The sequence below is a fragment of the Delphinus delphis genome, chromosome 18 (genome assembly GCF_949987515.2).
Source record: "Delphinus delphis chromosome 18, mDelDel1.2, whole genome shotgun sequence".
In the NCBI taxonomy this organism is placed as follows: Eukaryota; Metazoa; Chordata; class Mammalia; order Artiodactyla; family Delphinidae; genus Delphinus; species Delphinus delphis.
In genome coordinates, this window is record NC_082700.1 from 22,954,307 (window position 1) to 22,976,654 (window position 22,348).

At 39.0% G+C, this 22,348-nt stretch overlaps 1 protein-coding gene across 4 annotated transcripts in view; it reads left to right on the forward strand.

The window, feature by feature from the left end:
* The window catches only part of ENOX1 (ecto-NOX disulfide-thiol exchanger 1), a 610,579-nt gene that overhangs the window by 327,445 nt on the left and 260,786 nt on the right, over positions 1 to 22,348 (forward strand). For 3 of the 4 annotated variants that reach the window (XM_059995963.1, XM_059995964.1, XM_059995965.1), the window contains exon 5: positions 16,293 to 16,439. The exons of the other annotated variant lie outside the window; for it this stretch is intronic. In XM_059995963.1, coding sequence (XP_059851946.1) covers positions 16,352 to 16,439 — 88 coding nt within the window. In that variant the 5' untranslated portion in view covers positions 16,293 to 16,351. The remainder of the gene's footprint in view (positions 1 to 16,292; positions 16,440 to 22,348) is intronic. 4 annotated transcript variants of the gene reach the window in all.

Here is a 22,348-nt window from a genome sequence, read left to right on the forward strand (position 1 = left end):
CTTGCTTTACGAATCCCTAATTTCTCCCTAATAATTTTACTCTAAGATGATCTACATGGGGAGAGATTACAAAAGTTTGGCCTTTGATCATCCTATGCAACTTGTACTGATTTAGAAAGCAGTGGATTCACCTAAAGTCAGTGGGCAACTTTATTTGAATATAGGTCTCCTAATATACTTCTGTGACAAATTTATTGCTATTTAAATGGAAAGGATTTTTTAAGATCACAGGTGTATTTGTGCTGAAACCCAGAAAGATGATTTCCAAGTGACTGAGTATTTTCATTGACATAAAACATTTTATTTTCTCTTAACAGTAAGGTTAATGGGGAAGAAGAACAGACATTAAAGTTCAGGGCACCTGACTCACAGCTTGTGTCTCCACTGAAGAAAGAGGTCATAGAGTCCGGACATCCCCAGCCTGGGAGAGATAAGTGGGAGGAGAAGATAAGGGCCAGGAGGGGTGATTGCCGACTGGCTTTCTCTTCCCTGTTATCCCAGAATTTGGCATGCAGTCAGTGCTTCTTGAATTTTATGTTTCGCTTCTACTGATAGCATAGGGTTTGTGTGTTGTGTACTGGAGGGAGGAGAGGGAGTTCCTTTCATAGTAGCCACAAGGGAATGACATCTTTTTATGAGAAAGACATTTTTCTCAATTCTTTCCTGAAAATATGGACAACATTTGAATAAATACTATAGGCGAAAGTTTTCCAGATAAAATGTCTAAGACCATTTCCATTCATTTGAAAATTTGCACACGCACAAAGGACTGCTATTTGCTGAACAATGCCATCACTGTTAGAAATTCCATCCTAAATTTTAGCAGAGAACGTATAATCCCCAAATAAAGACAAGTTAAGGGAACAGAATGTACTTTTCCTTTCATTTAAAAGAATTTGTTATTGTTGTTGTTTTTAAATTCTGGGTAAAAATCCATCAATCACAGTTTCTTAGGAGTATCACAAGTATACGTATTTGAAAACCCGAAGGAGAGCAGTCGTAATAGAATGAGACAATTTTCAACATTCTAGAGCTCCGTTTTCTTCTCAGAAACATTGCTAAATTGAAAGTAAAAGATACCACATTAAGAAATCCCACTTGCATTTAAAATATTGATAAAAATGATAGTGCAAGCACTATAGGAAATGTAATTGATAAAAATGTATTTCTACTTACGCATTTCTCAGCAAATTAAAACATAACCCACATAACATATTCTGCCACCTCTTCTCCTGTCTGCAGAGTCCTGTCGTTTGTGAAAATATGTGGCTGCTTAAGCTGTCGATTGAAAATATGAAAATTGTGTTTTTAAAATGAATATTAAAGAAGGAGGTGGCAGGTGTAAATAGTACTGACCTCTCATTATACTGCACTTCGAACTTTTTCTTTCTGACATTACCTCACCCTTTGTTTTGCTGAGGTCCTGGAGGGCATGCAGAACTCTGCCCAGAGTAGGCTGTGATTTAAATGTTTGCTAAACAAATAAATAAGAAAATTAATTAAAGGTGGCCTACAAAGGTGAATTTCCAAAAACCCCATAATTTCAGTGGGCTAAATACCAGATGGTAAGGGTATTGGAGGCATAACATTACATGTTCTCATTTTACTTTTCCTCTCCAAAGCCCCGCTCTATTTATTGCTGTGGCATCTGGCAGGCTTTCTTTTCTGGGCCCAGCATGCTCCACGCCATGTGTTAGCATTTTCCTGGAATGAAAGTCAAGGAAATACCATTTCTAAAAATATGCTTTATGGGTGTTTTAAAATATAATATTTCCTTTCTACTAGCTCATTTGCTTAGGGGTCCTGATAAATGACATTCACGCACAGAAAAAAAAAAAATCACAGTGAATCTGATTTTATGTATGCAACAAACATCACAATTGCCTTAACAAAGTGTGCAAACAGTATCCTCCTTTTCTGTTTCTGAGACGTTTTATTTTTGTGGGTTTATGGCCACAGGCACTCCGTGCTCACTAAAAATAGGAGCCAAACATTTACTCAGTGCTTATTTATATCAAGAACTGTGCTTTACATATATTAGCAAGTATAGTCCCTTAAGGATCCTGTATAAAACGTATTATTTATCATTTTTGTTTTACAAATAAGGAAATTTAGACATCGACTCTTTATTTAAACACTTTGCCAAGTTCACGTGGCTAGTAACTTATGAGTTGGGATTGCTTTCTTTTTTTTTTTCTTTTAACTTTTTCCTTTAATTTATTATTTATTGTGAAAGACTCAGTTTTTAAGGTTTTTTTTTCTTTTGCAAGATTTTATTATGGAAATGTTTAACCACACAGAAAAGTTGAAAGAAACTGGCAGTGAACACTCATATGCTTACCTCTATGCATCCCTGTTTTCATCCACGAATCCACTGAATTTTTGGAAACATTTCTAAGTAAATTGTAGACATCGCTACAATTCCCCCAAATGCTTTGGTGTATGTACCATTACTAGAATTCAAAGTTTTATGATTTCTTATATGATTCTTATTTTTTGAGTAAAATTGTTAGGTAAAATTTACATATTTACATAAAATGCACAGATCTTAAGTGTACGTTTCTATGAGTTCCAACAGTTATATACACCTGTGCTACCCAAATGTCTATCAACCCCAGAAAATTCCCTCATACACCTTCCCAGCACATCCCCATCCCCACCTCTAGAGTAAATCAATTCTAGTTCTAGAACTCCGTATAAGTAGACTCATATACTACATACTCTTTCATGTCAGGTTTCTTTTACATAGTATGTTTTTGAGATTAATCTATTCTTGAGTCTGTCAGTAACTCATTTCTGTCTCTTGCTGAGTGATATTTGATTGCATGAATAGACAACAGTTTGTTAATCCATTCTTCTATGGGTGGACACTTGTGTTCTTTACAGGCTCTATTTTGGATGAAGTTGCCATGAACATTCTTGAACAAGTCTTTTGTGAAGATATGGTTTCATTTCTTTTAGGCCAATATCTAAGAGTGGAATTTTAGTCATAGGTAGGTGTATATTGAGTTTTAGAAGAAATTACCATATCTTTGTACAAAGTAGTTGTACCATTTTACATTCGCATCAACCATATATGATAGTTTTAGTTGTTACACATCTTCAACAGCATTTGGTCTTGTCAGTCTCTTTAATTTTCGCCATTCTGGTAAGCTAGAATTGGGTTTGCAGTGATATTTCATTGTGATCTAATATGCATTTTTCTTGATGACTAATATGTTGACATCTTCTTCATGTGCTTACTGGCCATATCTTCTTTTGTAAAGTGTCCATTGAAGTATTTGCCCATCTTTATATTGGGTTGCTTGTATGTATTTTTATTTTTGAGGTATAAAATATATATTCGTCTCCGGGATTTTATTAGATGTATACATTGCAACTGCTTCCTTCCAATTCCAATGTATTGCTTGTCTATTCATTCTCTTAATGATGTTTTTTGTTGAGCAGAAGTTTTAATTTGGGGGGTGTAATTTATTGGGTTTTTTTTTCTTTCATAGGTACTGGCTTTTGTATCCTAAGATAACTTTATGCTCAAGTCAAAAAAATTCTGTGGTTTCTTTGAAAAGTTGTATAGTTTTAGATTTTATGTTTAGATTTATGATCCTTATTGAATTAACTTTTGTATATTATGTTTATTATGTTTTGTATGTTATTTGTTTATTATCTTCTATATGGGATGTTTAATTCTTCCAACACTATTTTTGAAAAGCCTTTCCTTTCCTTATTGGAATGCCTTAGTGCTAGTCTCAAAAATCAAGTGACCACATAAGTGTGCACCTATTTCTGAGCTCTCTATTCTGTTCCATTGATTTTGTTGCTCCTTACGCTAGTACCACACTGTATTGATTACTGTAGCTTTACAGCCAGTCTTCAGGTCAGATGTGTAAGTCCTCCATCTTTGTTCTTTTATAAAATTGGCTTAGATATTCTATTTCTTCTGAAAATTTATGTAGATTTTAGAATTAGCTTACCAGTTTTTTTTTGTTTGTTTTTTTGTTTGTTTGTTTGTTTTGCGGTACGCGGGCCTCTCACTGCTGTGGCCTCTCCCGTTGCGGAGCACAGGCTCCGGACGCGCAGGCTCAGCGGCCATGGCTCACGGGCCCAGCCGCTCCACGGCATGTGGGATCCTCCCGGACCGGGGCACAAACCTGTGTCCCCTGCATCGGCAGGCGGACTCTCAACCACTGCGCCACCAGGGAAACCCCAGCTTACCAGTTTTAAAAATAATCAGTTTAGTCAGATTACAGTTGAGAATACGTTAAATCTAAGGCTCAGTTTGGAAAGAATTGACATCAGTATTGAGCCTCTCAATCCATAAATGTACATTCTCTTCATTAATATTTCTCAGCAATATTTTATAGTTTTTAGCGTATAATTCCAGCATGCCTCTTGGTGCATTTATTACTAAGAATTTTATGTATTTTTAATAATTCAGGTGTAATTTAAATTTTTAATCTTCCTATTCATTCCTGCTAATATGTAAAACTGTAAGTGTACTTTTATCCTGATACCAAAATCAAACAAGGATACAGACCAATATTTATTACGTATGTAGACTCAAAAATCTTCAACAAAATTCTGGCAGATCGAATACAACAACATGTAAGAGGATTATACGCCATGACCAAGTGGGATTTATCTCAGGAGTGCAAGGTTAGTTCAAAATTCAGAAATTAATGAATGTAAGACTCCATATTCATAGAATAAAAGACAAAAACCATATGATCATCTCAATAGATGCAGGAAGAGCATTTGGCAAAATACCTTTTGTTAAAAACACTCAGTGGGGGCTTCCCTGGTGGCGCAGTGGTTGAGACTCCGCCTGCCAACGCAGGGGACGCGGGTTCGTGCCCCAGTCCGGGAAGATCCCACATGCCGCGGAGCGGCTGGGCCCATGAGCCATGGCTGCTGAGCCTGCGCGTCTGGAGCCTGTGCCCCGCAACGGGAGAGGCCACAACAGTGAGAGGCCCACGTACTGCAAGAAGAAAATAAATAAATAAAATTTAAAAAATAAAAACACTCAATGAACTAGGAATATGAAGAAACTTTCTCAATCTGATAAAGAATTATCTATGAAAAACCCCCAGCTAACATCATACTTATTGGTGAAAGACTGAAAGTTTCCCACCTGAGATCAAAAAACACAAGGATGTCTACTCTTGCCACTTTTGTTCAGTAATTTACTGGAGATTCTAACAAGGCAGTTAGGCAAGAAAAATAAATAAAGGCCTCTGGATTGAAAAGGGACAAATGAAACAAACTCTGTTTACAGATGACACAGTCTCATATATAGAAAATCCTAAGGAGTTCACAAAAAAAACTGTTGAGCTAATAAATGAGTTCGGCAAGCTTGTAGGATAGAAGATCAGTACATAAAAACCAGTTATATTTCTATCTGCCAGCAATGAGCAATCTAAAGATGAAATTAAGAAAACAATTTCATTTAAAATAGCATAAAAAATAACAAAATACTTAGGAAAAAATTTAATAAAAGAAGTGTAAGACGTATACACTGAAAACTACAAAGCATGTTGAGAGAAATTATGACCTAAGTAAATGGAGAGTTACCACATATTCATGTATTCAGCATGTTATTTCTCAATATTATTGTTGTATAGTTCGTTGTCCCTGATCTTCTATTTCTTATTCATCCCATATTCCTGGCCTTTTAATTTGGTCCCAAGATTTTGCATCATCCGTTTTGGGCTTAAGACCCTGAAATTCACTTTTACAGCTTAGACAACTCTCTTGAAATTCAGAACCACATTTCAGGAGGTCTTTGAAGCGTGTCCACATGGATACTCCATTTTAAATGCCTTATACTCAATTATTTTCTTCCCAAATCCTTTCCTCCCAGTGTATTTTCTGAGATAAAAAGACACCTTTACCCCATTACTTAATCCATATTTATCTCCATCTTCTCTCTCTCACTTTCCACATCCAGTCACTTAAGTTCTATTTATGAATCTTCTAAAATATCCCTCAAATTAATTCGCAGGTCTTTAATATCCTCTGGAGTACACAGCATCCTTTCTAACATTTGTTCTTACCTCAAGTCTCAGCCCCCTTCAACCCATTCCTCACTCAGTTAGAATAATATTTCTAAAAATATAAATATAATTAAGTCACTTTTCTACATGAAATAATTTAAAGATCTTCTCTTACAATGTTTGTTTTCAGGCTTTTTTCTATTATTTTAAAGTAATAGAGTTTTGTTTTCAAAAGAAGTTTCAAATACTAGAGTCAAACAAATAAGTAAATGGGTGGTGGGAGCCGAGTTTCTCTCTGTCAGGGTCTTTGCAGATAAGCAAGGAGGGAAAGCCAGAATGAACCATTTAGTACTGCGTTATAGTTGGACCTGTTAGTATGAACTCATGTTTAGTGTAATATATATACAGATGGACGGATACAGAAACAATTATAGCTATGTATATATATCTGGGCTTGAATATATACATACATTCCGAACTCTTTCTGCTGAGAGGGCCTGGGAGCAGTGATACCCCAGTAGCATCTTAGCACACCCATGCCCAGATACTAGTTTCTAAATATCATCCTCCGTGAAAAGGAGCTAGGGATCTTTGGAGAAATGGCTGGTTCTAGGGCTGGGGCAGTAAAAATACAATATAGAACTGAATTATCTGGTTTGCCCTAAAACAAGAAGTGCTCAAAGAACAAAAGGATGGGGGCATGTCAAAGGAATAGAAGAGCCAGCCTAAAATAGTTGCCAATGGCAAAAGCTGGAACAATTTGAGGAACAAAATAGATAATACGGTATTTATTGTCCCATAATCTAAAATATAAAATAAATGTACATGAGTTCATCCTAATATAAACAAATGATTAAACAAATTAATAATTGGAGTAGAAGGGACAAACCTTCTTTGTAGAAGAATTCCAAATGATGTAGGTAGGTATAGCCCCCTCCAGGAAGTAAAGCTTACCCTCATCCTTCAGTGTGGGCTGGAGTGACTAGCTTCCAAATAAGAGAGTATGTGAAGAGGGCAAATAGTAACTTTACACTGAAGAAACTCAGTATACACTACCTTAACCGAGTGATCAAGGTTAGCATTGCAAGTGCCAAGTCTTGTCGATGATATATGCCCCCTGCTAGGATGTGATGGAAAGTGTACCTCACCTCTGTGGTGTTCCTCCCAAAACCCATAACCCTAGTCTACTCACGAGGAAAACATCAGGCAAACCCAGAGTGAGTGTGAAATGCCTGGCTAATATTCCCCAAGACTGTATGACTAACAAGGAAAAACTGAGAAACTGTCACACATCAAAAGAGACGGAAGAGACATGGTGTCTCGATGCAGTGTGGTGTCTTGGATTGGATCCTGGAACAGAGAAAGTACACGAGTGGAAATACTGGTGAAACACAAATGTAGTCCAGAGTTTAGTTAATAGCAAGGTACCAATGTTGGTTTCTCAGTTGTAACAAATGTGCCGTGGTGGTAACATAAAGAGATTAATATTAGGGGAAACTGGGTGAGGTGTTTATGGGAACTCTCTGTATTATCTTTAAAACTTTTGTAAATCTAAAATTTTTCCAATTTCAAAAGTTATTTAAAAAATTTAGAAGGCCCAACAGAAGACACACATTGGCAAAGGTACTGTGGTTGAAGCAGAGTTTCGGGGCCCAGAGTCCTGACTGGCCGGCCTCTCCTTCACTCTTTTCACGCCTTCCCAATCTGTCTCCCTCCCTTCCCGGGACCCGAGGGTTCCCTGGCATGTATATTGCAAACTACTGCCCCATAGAATGAAATCCCAAGTCCTAGACATGTCTTCTGGGGCCCTGCATATTCTCACCCTTGCCTAGTGTTCACCATCATATGTTGACTTTCTTGCCTCTTGTGTTTATTTCATTCATTTACTCTGAAGGCGATTTCTTTTCCTCACTCAGACCACGACCTTCTTGTTGATTTTGTACATGCTTCTCTCTCAGCTTGGAAGGTTTTTCTTAAGCTTGTTCAGTCACAAAAACTCTTCATTTTGTGCCCTCTTTATATGATCCTGGAATGCAGCTCAAGAGTCTTCTCTCTGAAGTCTCTAAGAGAAAGGGAGGTGCTCTGAAACGATTTCTACAGTAACGTGTAGAAATTGGCTGTGTGCGTGCAACTTTCCTCCAATGGTTGACAGACTCCTTAAGGATATGTTATTCATCTCTCTCTGCCAAATATCAAGAAGTGCCTAGCACATAGTAGGTATTCAATAAATGTCGAATGGATGGATGGATGGATGAATAATAGCAAGTTTATTAAAACAAAATTATTTTTGAAGCATTTGTATTTATTTGAATTTAGTTTTTATAAAGCTTCACATTCAACATTTTAATAAACAAGTTGATCCCAGTTTGCCAGCTTAGAAAGAAAAACTTTGGGTTTTTCAAGAGTAAGTAGGCCTTTTCTTTTAAATTTTTAATTGGCGTATAGTTGCTTTACAATGTGTTAGTTTCTACGGTACAGCAAAGTGAATCAGCTATACGTATACATATGTCCCCTCTTTTTTTGGTTTTCCTCCCCATTTAGGTCACCAGAGAGCACTGAATAGAGTTCCCTGTGCTATACAGTAGGTTCTCATTAGTTATCTATTTTATACAGAGTATCAATAGTGTATATATGTGAATCCCAATCTCCCAATTCATCCCACCCCCCTTTCCCCCTTGATATCCATATGTTTGTTCTCTACGTCTTTTGTCTCTATTTCTGCTTTGTAAATAAGATCGTCTATACCAATTTTTTTCAGATTCCACATATATATATTAGTATACAATATTCGTCTTTCTCTTTCTAGCTTACTTCAAAAGTAAATAACAGTCAGTTCAATCAGTATGTATATACAAAATATTGAGGGCTGTTAGGTTTTATGCCTTTAAATTACAGAAAAATCGACATGGTGCTTCCTTTACAGGAAATGAAACAGGTACTGTAATGTGCCTTTTCAGGCTGCGGGTGTTAGAAGGAGTTGTCAGTAAAGCTGGCCGCATACATTTGTCTGCATTAGTCATTCCAGGGTGATGCTTTCTGATGCAGGTGGCCCAGCTATTGTCAGGCACTTTAATTTGCCAATTATTACACCCATGGCTAAGAACAGATAGTGATGAGTTTCACATTTTGGTCACTGGGCAGCTTAATGTTCTTGTCACCTTACATTGAGTTTTAAATGTGCAAAGCGTAAAGAGTGTCAAACGTTTTTCTCAGACTTGGGGGTTGGGTGTGTGTGGGAGGGTCGTACCTAGTAACTTGAGTTGCTTCTGGATACAGAAACTGAAGGGCCTGATTGATTAATAAAAGAGCAAGATAATATGGCAAAAGTACATCCAGGAAGGTAACGTGTGTACGTGTGTACATTCCCTTTCTCGACATATTTCATCCCTTAGACGTCTCTCTTTCTTTTCTTTCACAGAAGCACCACTTGCTAGTTTATGGAATCTGCATGCTAGCGTGGATGGGTTAGATTACTACCATTTAAAGAAACAGAGAGAATGGTAGGATGTTATTTACAAGCTAGCACTCAACCTTAATAATTTCCTTCTTTGAATATCCTCAGGCAACACAGGTTACCCAAAACACAGAATGAGATGCGTCATAAAATTGACATAATGAATATTCACTACCTTATGTTTTGGGCAACTTTGCTCCAGCCTGACTCACTAATGCCTTCTTTTAAAAATTGCAGTAGAGAGGTAGAAAAGCTCCCGTTGGAAAAAACTAAAACCACACTGGTCTGCTGTTCTTTTGCTTAATTGCCTGGGAGTGAAGTTGACTCATTTATGGAGACTTAACCCAGTACCACTATTAGAAAAGATTATTTAACATTATAAGAAGGCATGGGAGGATATCAGGCACACAGTATCCCAAACATAAACTTTATTTCCTATCCCCTCGAAGAATTTGTTTGCCTATAATGTTGTTCACACCACTGATAACAGAAAGTGTATTTAATAACTACTCAGAATTAATATGCTGTAATATGCATGGCTGCCTAATTTAATTTATCTCTGATTAAGCCTATTATGTTTGAGATCACTTTACAGAAGAGATTTTTTTTTTTTTGGCCAGCTGTAAGCTTATTTGAATTGTAATATAAGTTAATAATGTGTGAAATACCAGTGGTGCCTACTTCTCAGTGTTCTTTTTGCCAACTGACTTCCTGAGATGATGCGTACCCAGATCGTTCATACCCATACCCATTTAGTTCCTATCTTGCATGAAGGCCAGATATTGGAATAAATATGAAAATTAACTCTTTTAGGGGTCAAGGACAAATGGCACAGTGTTGCTTTAATTCTGAAATCCAGAGAGAAGGCCATCGCATTATAAAAGTAATTGAAAATCAATGACGGATAATCACGGAACATGACATAAAAGACAACACATAACTTTTGCATGATTTTCGTCCTAAATGTATTCCCTCAACGTTAAATAATCATCCGATCAGATAGAATAGGAACCTCAAGGGTTTGGCAATGAACTAAGCAGCTTTTGCCTTGATGCCTGGGTAATGAGGTCTCTTTGGTGGGCCCAGCATGAGAGAGGGAAGGGACTTGTACTGTTGCTGCTGTTCTGTGGCTTGCTCTCTGTGGTGCACACCAAGCTTGTCTTCAATGCTTCGGCTGAACCAGCTGTTCCATCTGCCAGGTTAGTTCTTCTTTTCAATGTCAGGAGTGGTTATCACCAAAAAGAGTGATAGGGCTAATTATGACCCCTTGCTCAGCAATTTGCCTCATATAGTTTGTATTGCTCAGCATGTGAATTTTATTATTTGTGTATATGTTTAAATTTGGTAGTCCGATTGCTTCTTCCCCACTCTCTGCTTGGAAGGCCCTTTCTGGCCTTCTAATTAGAATCCTACCTAGCCCTCAAAGGCCTTCTTTAAATCCTACCTGCTCTGTGCAGGTTTCCCAACCGTCTCAGGCCATAGCTGTTTCCTCTTTGAGATGCTCGTGAGGTCCTTTGCTTGATCATTTAGTCACCTTCCTGTGTTTTACAGTGAGCTGCCTGAAGGCAGAGACCCTGAGTTTGAAATCTCTGTGGTCCCACAGTACCTGCCTAACACAGTTTCTTGTGCAAAAAATTATGTCAGTAGGTGGTGGTGATCGATAATCATGACAAGGGAGAAACATACCATGAACCCTAGGTGAATACATTTAAAGTTAGTTTGTGGGTTCTCATTTGTTTTAAATATGAAGTGGAAACTTGCAGGCAATATTTTAAAAGTCAGAGATAATAAAGTAGATTTCTCCTTGCTTTGAATGGCTCTTGCTAGACCTATAGTTTGAATCTCAGAATGGATGCAAAGCAGTGTTTCTTAGCCCTGAGTAACAGTAGAATAAGCACGGGAATTTTAGACATATATGCCGGTGACTGGGACTTACCTCCAGATCAGTTAAATCAGGGATAGTATCATTTAAATAAAAAAAAAAAAAAAAAAGAAAGCTAACCAGACGATTTTAGTAAGAAGCCAGAATTGAGAACCACTGGTGTAAGAGAAAGTTAAGGTCATTAAATGCATTCATCCATCTGCTGTTGGATGGCTTTCTACAGCTGTTTAGCGATGAAAGAAGAGTACTTCTAATAGGAGGATTAAAATGGCAACTTTCTGATGCAGGCATCCATTGCCACTTCCAATCCTTCTCTCAAGCTACCAACCAAGGTGACCCACGATCTCCATTTGTCAGGGACTGTGCTAGTTTTAGAGCAGGAAGTCCTACACAGTGGGAAGCCCCTCAGTCGGTCACCCTACTACTAACACACTCATCCTTCGGATTCTACAGAATTGTTTTCTGAAAAACTTCCTCTTGAGAAGAAGGAAAAGTATTTTGGGGGTGGAAATAGAGTATTTTATGAAAATATAGAAATAATTAGAACACTTTCAAACCTTAGCAGCCTTGAGGGGCAGGAGACATATCAAGAGAGAAAGGAAACACATTGCAACAGGTTCTAATAGAATTCCTACAATTCAAGTGAAACAGGGGGGCTTCATTGCATGTAGTTAATTAAAGAACATCAGAATATTCATTCACTTTTATCTCCACTATGTAGATAAATTAAGAATGATTTTGTAATGTAAGAAGGCATTAAATGGAAATCCCAAATTTGTAAATATAATCAACTAAATTATAAGCTACTTGAGGCTAGTTATTTTTTAAAGTAAGAAAACAGACTTACTGAAAGCTACATGGAAAGTTACTGACAGAGCATCTGGCTCCTAGATCTTTTTCTGGTAGGTTCTTTGGCCTCTTTCCTACTATATCCTTTCGTTCCCAGCAAACACTTTGCACAGTCTTTTCCTTTCAGATAAAAGTAAATGTTGGTAGATTGATAGAAAAAGTGAACGTATTTTACTGTTAGAAATAATTTAACTGGTGGATTTGTAATTGCAGCATGGAAATGTATTCATCATGAACACACATTTGAGTTTTATTCTGGTTATCACGGTTCAGTCCTGCAGTCTAAGGATTAATTTATCCCACAGTTATTTTCCATTCCAGTCACGTTGGTCACCAAGCAGCCAGTCCGCTCACTACATGGTTGATTCATTTCATTCACTGATTGCCAAAGTTGCCAGATGTGTCCCAGTAATATGTCTGTCTTCATTGGCAGCAGTTCAGTGGATGCTTTGGTGATCAGCTGCTCAAGACATTGACGGCACCACATAGATGAAATGTTAAACTATACTTAGAAATATCTGGTTTCACTGGAATGGCGATAGATTTTTCTCCCACTCTAAAAGTTATATGCTGCTATGCACGTCACGTTTACCCTTCTTTCCTTAACCAAACGTTTACGTGAAGTAGTAAAACTCAGAGCAGCATATTACAGAATGAGAAACCGCAGATCAGCTCATCCGTCTTTTCCAAAATATGCTACTATTTGGGGGGAAAAAATGGGGAGGATTTGTAGGCGGATAAGTTTGTAATATGCCAGGTAAAACAAAATCAAACTGCTGCCTTAAATGGGGGAGGGGGCAAGCATGGGATGAAGGGGTCATATTCCAAAATTATCCAGCCGCAGAACTCTTTATTGTGAACATCTGGAGGGACGTCATCCAACCTCCTAATTTTATAGGAACTGATCCAAAGTCAAATACTTTAACTTTTTTTCCAGGCCTCCTTCCCACACCCCTGCTTTCACAATGCTTTCCCTAATTGCCTGTAAGAACTTCCCTGTTGCTTTTCAGTGGCTGGCAAGTTGCTTCTAGTTGACCAGCACACCAGTGATCTGATGCCTAAAAATGGAAGTGAAAACTCTTCACTTAGAGGGTGTATTTTTAGAGTTAAGGTGTCAATATCTTCTCATGTTCTGATTTTAATAGCTTGTATTTATTGGACACCTACAATATGTCAGGTTCTTCATATGCATTTTACAATTTCATCCATATGACAACCTGCAAAATAGATAATAGTATGTCCATTTTCCTTGTGGGGAGGTTATCAGCTCCCTGAAGGTCATACATTCAATAAGTGGAAGAGTCGGGATGCAAAACAAGGTCAGTCTGACTACAAAGTTTTTCATCTTATCAAAAAGCTCAGAAGTGTGATTACAGCTACATTAGAAGCATTCCTGTTGACAACATGGTTAACTTCTTAGAAGCTTATTGGCCCATAATTGAGTGTGGCACAGAAGGATGACATAATTTTAGGTAGACAAATTTGTAAGAAATATACTTATATACTTTTACTGCATATATATATATATGCAGTAAAAGGGTCAGTACATAATTAGAAGGTGATCTGTATATGTAATTGTGAGAATTTCTTATGTGGATAGTTTCTTGCTGGATAATGGTGATTTTTTTATATGAATTTTGGGTGCAAGTTGTTGAATGAATGACTGGAGTTTCACAGCTAATGTTCAGGGCAGAAATTACTCAACTGCCTTCCAAGTGAGTGATCATCGTTTAGTTACCTTAAAGGCAGATGATTTTCTGCAGTCTCTTTTCTTATTTAATAAACTTACATAGCTTTTCTTAAAATAGTTATTTATTTGGGCCAATCCTCTCACTATTCTATTTTTAAATCATTTTCTTGATGTCTGTTTCTTTCTTTTTTTCCTCCCCCCATCCCTCCATCTCTCCCTCCTCCCTTCCCTTCCCTCCCTCCCTCCCTCCCTTCCTTCATATTTAAAATTTGATGTGGCATCTGCCTCAAATTGACTGTTGGTCCAAATTTCTAGAGCCAGGATAATAATGAGAGTCTATAAAGATAAATTTATGGAGGAGTTTAACTCAATTTGCCTGGTACTCCCTAGAAAGTCAGAGAGAATTAAAATGATTTCAGTAATATCCTACCTGAAAGTATTACAGTTGTTACGTAGTTAGTAGTTGATTTAGGGCAACACCTAAAGTTCTCTGGATAAGCTTTCTAGAGTGAAGTACATAATAAGTACATAAGTACAAAATAAAATTTATAAGACTGGTAACTTATCGTTCTGTCAGATTGAACACATGCATTTATATCTTCTAATTCCAAAAATCTCCCTAAAATTTCAGCAAAGAATTTAAAAAAAGCTATACACAGATTGAGAGTGAGAGAGAACAGAGGGGGAGGTGGTACTAAACAAGAGGTGTCAGCAAACTTTGGGAAGATGGCCCAGTGATGGAGGGGGAGTGGCTGAGGGGTACTGAGAGAAGCCCACAGATGGATTCTGCAAGGACCCTGGGGAGACTTAAGAAGGGTGTGAGGGTGAGCCTGCAAAAGGGGGGACTAGTTCACAGTAGTTACAGAGTAGTTAGTAGTCAGTAGTACTTAGTGGAACGGAGTGCAGGGACTAGCTCGGCCCTGTTCCTCTCCCACCCTCACACTGCCACTACCAAATGTCCATCCCTGCTGGAGGCGTGAGGCATAGTCTTGGGCTGAATTGAATCAGAGATGCTCTGGACTCAGGGAAACGAGGCCCAGGATGGAGAGGTGAAACCAGGAGAATTAAGTGAAACTCTGTAGAGTGAACAGGTGAGACCCTCCTGGACTGTTCTACAACGTAGCTCCCAAAGCACCTGTAGCCAGGGACAGGCTCTTTATTTTTTTATTTGATTTTTATTTTATATTGGAGCATAGCTGATGAACGTTGTGTTAGTTTCAGGTGTACAGCAAAGTGATTTGGTTATACATATACGTGTATCTATTCTTTTCCACGTTCTTTTGGGACAGGCTCTTTAGACAGCAGTTTAAAGGATTCTTATCTAGAGAAACTGAATGACTCAAAGAAATGACCTGACTTGCATTTGGAGTCCCTATCGGAATGGCTAGATTCCTACCCAATTACCTCATGGGACACCTGCCAGGTGATACGCACACCCTGCCAGTGTTTCTAATCAGTTGTGTAGGGACTCACTGTACCTAAATATAAATAAATTGTATATTTTCTTTATATATGTGTTACATATATGTGTGAAAGTCTTAAATATAAATGAATAGTGAGAGGATCACCAGATACTTGAGTACGGCTCCCAGCAGAAAATATAGAGTAAAATATCGAGATCAGAACAGAGAGAGAGGAACGGGCGGGGGGGGGGGGGGGCTCGGAAAAATATAGATAATTCAAGAAGCGAAAGAAGAGCTTTTAAAAATCTATTATATCTTCAGAAAGATGGGAGACAATATTATATCCGTGAAATAAAAGGTAAATTCTATAAAAAAAGAAACACTCAGAAAATAAGAAAGAGATCTTAGAAATTAAACTCAAAGTTAAAAAAAAATATTCAGAGGTGTAAAAGGTAAAGTCCAGCAAACTTTCTAGAAAGCAGGTTAACAGGCAAAGATGGATAGTGGGGTGGGAAAAAGAAGGTAAAAGAGGTATTGGATCAGTCCACAAGGTTCAGCATTTCACTACAGAGGTTCCGAAAGGAGAAAATAGATAAAATGGTGGGGAGACAAATATCAGAGAATAATTCAAGAAAACTTGCAAACCAGAACAACAGGAATTTCCAACTTTAAAGGGAAGAGAAAGTGCCCAGAACAATGGATAAGAAAATATCCTCATTAAGGTTTTTTTACGGTGAGATTTCAAAAAACCAGGGACTAAAAAGGAGATTCCTAAACCTTCCAGAGAAATAAAACAGGTCACAGATAAAAGAGCAGGAGAACCAGTGGCCTCAGACTTCTCACCTGCAACACTGGATGCTAGAAGACAGTGAAACTCAGCCTGCAAAATTCTGAGGGGGACGAATTTTTACTTAGAATTAAATGACAAGCTTAATTAGCAAGCACGCGTGAGAGTAGAATTAAGACTTTTTCAGACACGCAAGGAAGGTCTCAACAAACTTACCTCCCATGTACCTTTTCTTAGGAAGCTACTAGAGAATGAGCTCCACAAAAATGAGGATGTAAACCAAGAAAGAGGAAACCATGGGATCCAGGAAGCGGGGGACCCAACACAGGCGAGAGGCACAGGGATTTCGCAAGATGGTGTTAAAAAGAAGCCCCAGGACAACAGGTGGGCAGCTGGTCTGGGAAACCACTAGACCGGACGGACTCAATGGTAGGCTTGTGGAGGGAAAAACAGATCTGAGAGATTCATTGGTTGAGTTGCTCACGCCAAAAACGGTTTTAGTAGGGCTTTTATAGTTCCTTTGAAAAGGTCGAGTGATTAGTAATAGATACACACAAGAAGGAAGGAAGAAAAAGGTAGCACCAGGAAAAAAAATATTGAACAAGCTAGGAAGTGCGTTCTTACACTGCGTGGCTCAGTAGTAAACAATATTATGTGGTCACAACAATGTAAACACAGAATATCGATTTAACCCCAAATTGCAGTTTAATCAACTGGAAAGATGGGGGAAGAACGCTTGTTGGGAAGTGTTGATGGTGTAACAGTGTCAAGTTTTCCTCGTTTTGCAGAGTAATAAGACATTAGATAATATCTAAAAATGATCATTTAAGAAATATCAGTGTACATAGATCACTTAAATATATGGATTCAAATATCAGAATTGAAAGTTAAAAGTGGTGTCCTTTCTTTGCCATGACAGGATTCAACCTCCTTGACGGGGGAGAGCTGGGTTAGACTTACTGGTTAGTCTTCCTGCCCTGGGCCAGCCCATAGATTAACCAAACTTGAGAGCAACTGCTTGGGGCAAAAGTCTGACCCCTGTAGGAGGCTACTCGCTCTGGCAAGTCATTATCTTTCACAGTAAAAGCAAACCACAAACAAAAAAGAGGTTTCTGGGGAGCTAGGAGGGGGTGGTGGAGACAGGTGGGGATGGCTGGTTTTGATTATGGCCTCTTACGGAGTACTTGCTTTTTTAAGCTACAGGCGTATATTACTTTGATAAGTATTAAGTTGGTTTCTTAAATTACTGGAATTGGAAATAGAGGTTATCAAAGCAAAGTGTGCAGTACCCCTCCCCCCATAAAAGCAAAAACAGAAAAAGAGGAAGAGGTTGATGGTGCTTTTCTTGACACCTTTCAAGACTCATTTATTTATCTCATATCTGATGGCAAGGTGGGAGCCTCAGAACCCTCTGCCAGTCTCATTCCAACCAACATCTCCTGTCATCTGCGACCACCCCCCGTATTCTGTGTTTAAGCTCTTAGTGGGCTGCTTCGTGTTCCCTTTGTAATACCTGTATTTTCCCTCACCTGGGCCTTTGCTGGCTGTGCAGTTATATTCACCTTCCATTTATACATGTTCTCAAAACACACACACATACACGCACGCACGCACACACACACACACACATATCCCTTCCCAGAGTCCCCTGGTCCCACCTGCATCCCTGCCTGTTTATATCTCAGCCAGGATCCCTCTCTGGATCATAGCATCCTCGCCTCTCCTTTAGTTCCTGTTACATTGTCCTTGGCACCACTAACTGATCACACACTGCTTTCAATCACGGTCATTTTTCCCCTTGCCCAGTCTTTGTTAAGAGCTAGCAGGTGACAAGGGCAGGAACCATACTGCACAGATATTTATTCCTCCTACAGAGCCCGGCAGAGTGCTGACATAATCCAGGTACTGCCTCAGATAATAATTAAATGCATAAATGAATCTTTCATTAAGTGTGAAATATGTTCAGTCATATGGCCCAATGCTAAACATCTGTAACCATGTAAATAAATATTACTAGAAGGTAAGGAGATTTTGCTCCTTATTGGTTTAAGGAAGCTTACGTGCGTTCTCCTAAAAGAGGAAGATTGTAGTCAGAGCCCAGATGGTTAACTCCTCCCTAAAATTTGTGCTTGTGCTTCCTTTGTGGGGAATGTGGAAAACTTGTCACCTGGAGGGTTTGTATTTGACCCCGCAGGAGTTACAGGGTAGCCTGGCATTGAGGAAAATGTTGCAAGTAGGTTGTCGCCTTGCCCTCAGGGTAGAGAAGCTCCTAGACACCCCCCCGCACCTGGTGGATGTAGCCCTGCCTAAGATGGGGCAGAAGGAAAACCACTAATACGAAGCAGGCATTCAGTGAATACTCAGTTATCACATGGCCACCTGGTCGAGTGGCACGCTTGGGCTCCCAGCCACAGCTTCACGTCTAATTGGCTCTTTCTACTTCATCAGGCTTTATACCGTGCTTCCCAAATCTCCTTATGACCGCTCAGACGATCACCTAATAAGTTCAATAACAAGCTTAATCTAAAACATTCCCTTTGCTTAAGTAACAGAATGCCCATCAGTATTGTGGTATATGCACACGGTGGAGTACTGTGGGGCCATTAATAAGAATGAGGTAGATCTTTAAGTTGTGATACGGCAAGGGCTTTAACACGTATTGCTAAAGGAAAATGTAAATGTGGAATAGGATGACCTCTTTCATGTCTCTACTCAAATCCCATCTTTTCCCTGAGGCCTTCCTTAACCACTGCATTTAAAATTGCAAATGTTCCCCGCCCCTCCCCCCCACACTCCACCGGCTTTTTCTTCATTATCATTTATCCTTATTTGACATAATGTTTATTTCACTCTTTTGCTTATGATCTAGCTCCCCTACTGGAATGTGAGGTGCATGAGGGATGTTGCATGTCTTACTTACTCCTTTTCCCCCTGGAAAAATGAATGGCTGGGTGAATGAATTTGTATGAAAAAGTTTATTATTTGCATAGAAGGTTACTATTTGCCCAGAATTTCTAGAAGGCTACACAGACCTAACGGTAGTTCTCTCTGCGCAGTAGAAATGGAAGCACATGGGAGGAAGGCAGACTTTTGTTGTTTATATCTTACCATGGACATGCGTCACTTTTTAAGATAAAGACACTAGTGTACTAGGGAATCCCGTGTGAAGTGTTTCTCGAATAGCTGTAATAAAATATAAGTTATTTAGTCAGCACCATTTATTTCTGGTCCTGAAATAATGAACATCATTCAGAATTTCTCTTCTGTTCAGAATTCAAGTTGTAAATGGTCCATGATTCAAGTCCACACTTTATATTTTACAAAGCCTTTACCAACAGAGACATTTTATTTTCCACTGGAGTGGAACCATCTGTACATGTGTTGTGGTGGGAAAAAATTCAGGTTTGGGGCCAGATACATTTGTATCTTCTGACTTTCAGCTAAGTGACCTGGGCGGGTTACTTAACTACCCTGAGCCTCAGTTCCCGTCCCTGTAACACTGGGATAATTTTTCCTAAGAGCAAAGGATGTTGTCCAAGCAAAACAAGATGAAGTCTGTGTATTCAGGGCCAAGCAGTATCTGGTTCAAAGCAGGGTTCGGCAAGTGTCAGGTTCTTCCCTCTTCCCCGCAGAAGGTGACCAAGGGATATTCTTAGCCCTAACTATTCAAAGCATGGCCCCAACATCACCAAGGACTTTATTAGAAATGCAAAATTTCAGGACTTCCCTGGTGGTCCAGTGGTTAAGACTCCATGCTTCCACTGCAGAGGCTGCAGGTTTGATCCCTGGTGGGGGAAGTTACCCATGCCGTGGGGCGTGGCCAAAAAAAAAAAAAATCAAAATCTCAATGCCCACCTGACCTAATGAATCAGAACCTGTAGTTTAACAGAATACCCAGGTGATTCCTATGCACATTAAAGTTTGAGAAGCTCTGTTTTTATGCTTCTTTCAAGTGTTTCAGACAGGCTTGTATTAATCTTATTTTATCTTCTGTATTTTATAAGATGTATTTTGACATCTTAGAGTCTTGCAGATGCCAAGGAGGCACTGCCCTTCCCAGGGTTAGCTAATTCCTAGAGACAGCAAACAGCTTGCCTGGGAGCACACCTTAGATTGCCAAGTGAACCAATCCTGAGGCCATGCCCACACCTGCCCCTTTTTATCAGGCTCCTGCAGGCCAGAACACTATCCCCCTGCCCTAAGTCACACCAGGGCCAGGTGCTGGACAATTAGGAATCATCCCTGTGCCCCAGAACGCACTGAAATTATTGAAGCTATCCAGTCCTAAACCTGCTTAGCCTGCAGAAACCACAGGAAAGGCTTTTGCCCACGTTTTTCCCTTACTTCCTCTCCTCCTGAGCAACCCTGGTGCCTCTGCACGTGGCCCTGCGTGGCCTGATGTGGCACCTCGTGCCTCTTCCTCTTGGAAACCATATGTAACAAACTATCTTTTCTACGGCAGGCATCTCCTAACCTGTTCCCCATACCATACCTGCATAAAACCACAACCCTAGATACATTTAAAAACAGGGCTGCCGGGTTATATGCCACGTTTAAACTTTTTTCCCGGGTTGAATGCCACTTGCCAGTCCTTCCCATTCACCTTGCCGACTTTGGTTTCATTTGGAGAAGCGTGCAGGTGCCCAGCAGAGCCAGATGTTCTGGTGGGGCATGACTAACAGGCTGAAAACACAGGAGGGTGCTAAGCCACTTCATCAGCCTGAAGTTACTTTTAAAGAAAGATGATCAAATACAGCCATGAACAAGGTTGTACATCTGCCTAATGCAGTCTGACTACATTGAATGCCAATCATGGTCCTTAAGCCCGAGCTTTGTACACTCCAGAAACTGTTAATACAAATGATTAAGACCTATATACATTAATGTGTATAAAATAGATAACGAATAAGAACCTGCTGTATAAAAAAATAAAATTCAAAAAAAAAATAGTAAAGAGTAAAAACAAAACAAAACAAATGATTAAGACCTCCAAGATCGTGGAACTGTTTGAATTGAAACACACAAACTTATTTACAGTATTCTGAGATGTCAAGGAAATGAATGAAAACCTGCCATCCACATCCATTTATTTCGTCCCTGTGGCTTCTTAATATGGCGTATATGTTTTAGGTAGAAATAACTCCTACCAAGGAGCGGCTGTCATGTCACCAAGTAGCTTCCCTTCCCACATTTGCCTTTACCTCTTCTCTCTTCTGTTTTGAAAAGAATCTTGGTATATGGAAGTGAGCTAACTGAAGCTGAAGTGAATAAAAGCAAATATTAAAAGAACATAAAAGGGACTTTTCTTCCTATGACTCAAAGAAAAAAAAATGCAATAAGGAATATCTATTTCAGAAATATTCCACATGTGTTAGATAATGAGAACAGAAAATAATTTCATAGTAACTTTTCCCTTATAAAAATTTTGTACTACAATTTTATTAAGGAATTAGGATTTGATTAGCAACTTTTAATTAGAAATATTAGACAAGGAAATTTTCCATTATTTTATGACTATCAGTTTTGCTTCCATAAAAAAATAAACCCACACACACAGAGGTAACTATGTGAGGTGACGGATGTGTTATTAACTTCATTGTGGTCATCATTTCACAATATTTGTGCACTGATGAAAAATTAATCAATAGTCGATCTAAGAAAAAAATTGTAAATTTTATTCAAACCAACCTGAGGATTATAACCCGAGAGACAGTGTCTCAGAGAGCTCTGAGAGCTGTTCCGAAGAGGTAAAGGGGGAAGGTCAGTGTATATGTGATTGTGGAGAAGGAGGGGTCCATGCAGTCAAGCACACATCTTGGTAGAAGGTTACTACTATTTGTAAGGAACAGATATAGTTAATGGTTTTAGTGCTTTTCGAAGTATGGGGAGATGTAAGAAACTGAGCTCATAAAATTTTCTCCTGAAAATATCAGCTATCTAAGGGTCAGTTCTGCCAGTTTTCCTAGAGCACGAAGTACTGCATCCTGATCTTTGCCCTGAATTCCTTTCAGGGTGCATCGTAGGTCAGCGACTGCAGTGATCAATGACTTGAGTCTTGTAGAACTCGATGGTGAACAACATTCTTTATTTTGCAGTCCCCTCCTTTTCAGCCGTAATTTCTACCAAGGTTTTGGAGGTATACCATGACCAATTTGTCCCACTATGCTAGGAATGCTCATTCCCAGGTAAGGCAAGTATTTCGTTGATGGACCACTCAGTGTGCTATTACTGGACTAGGCCCTGTTAACAGTAGCCAAAAGCCCAATTTTATAGGTAAGGGAACTGAGACTCTG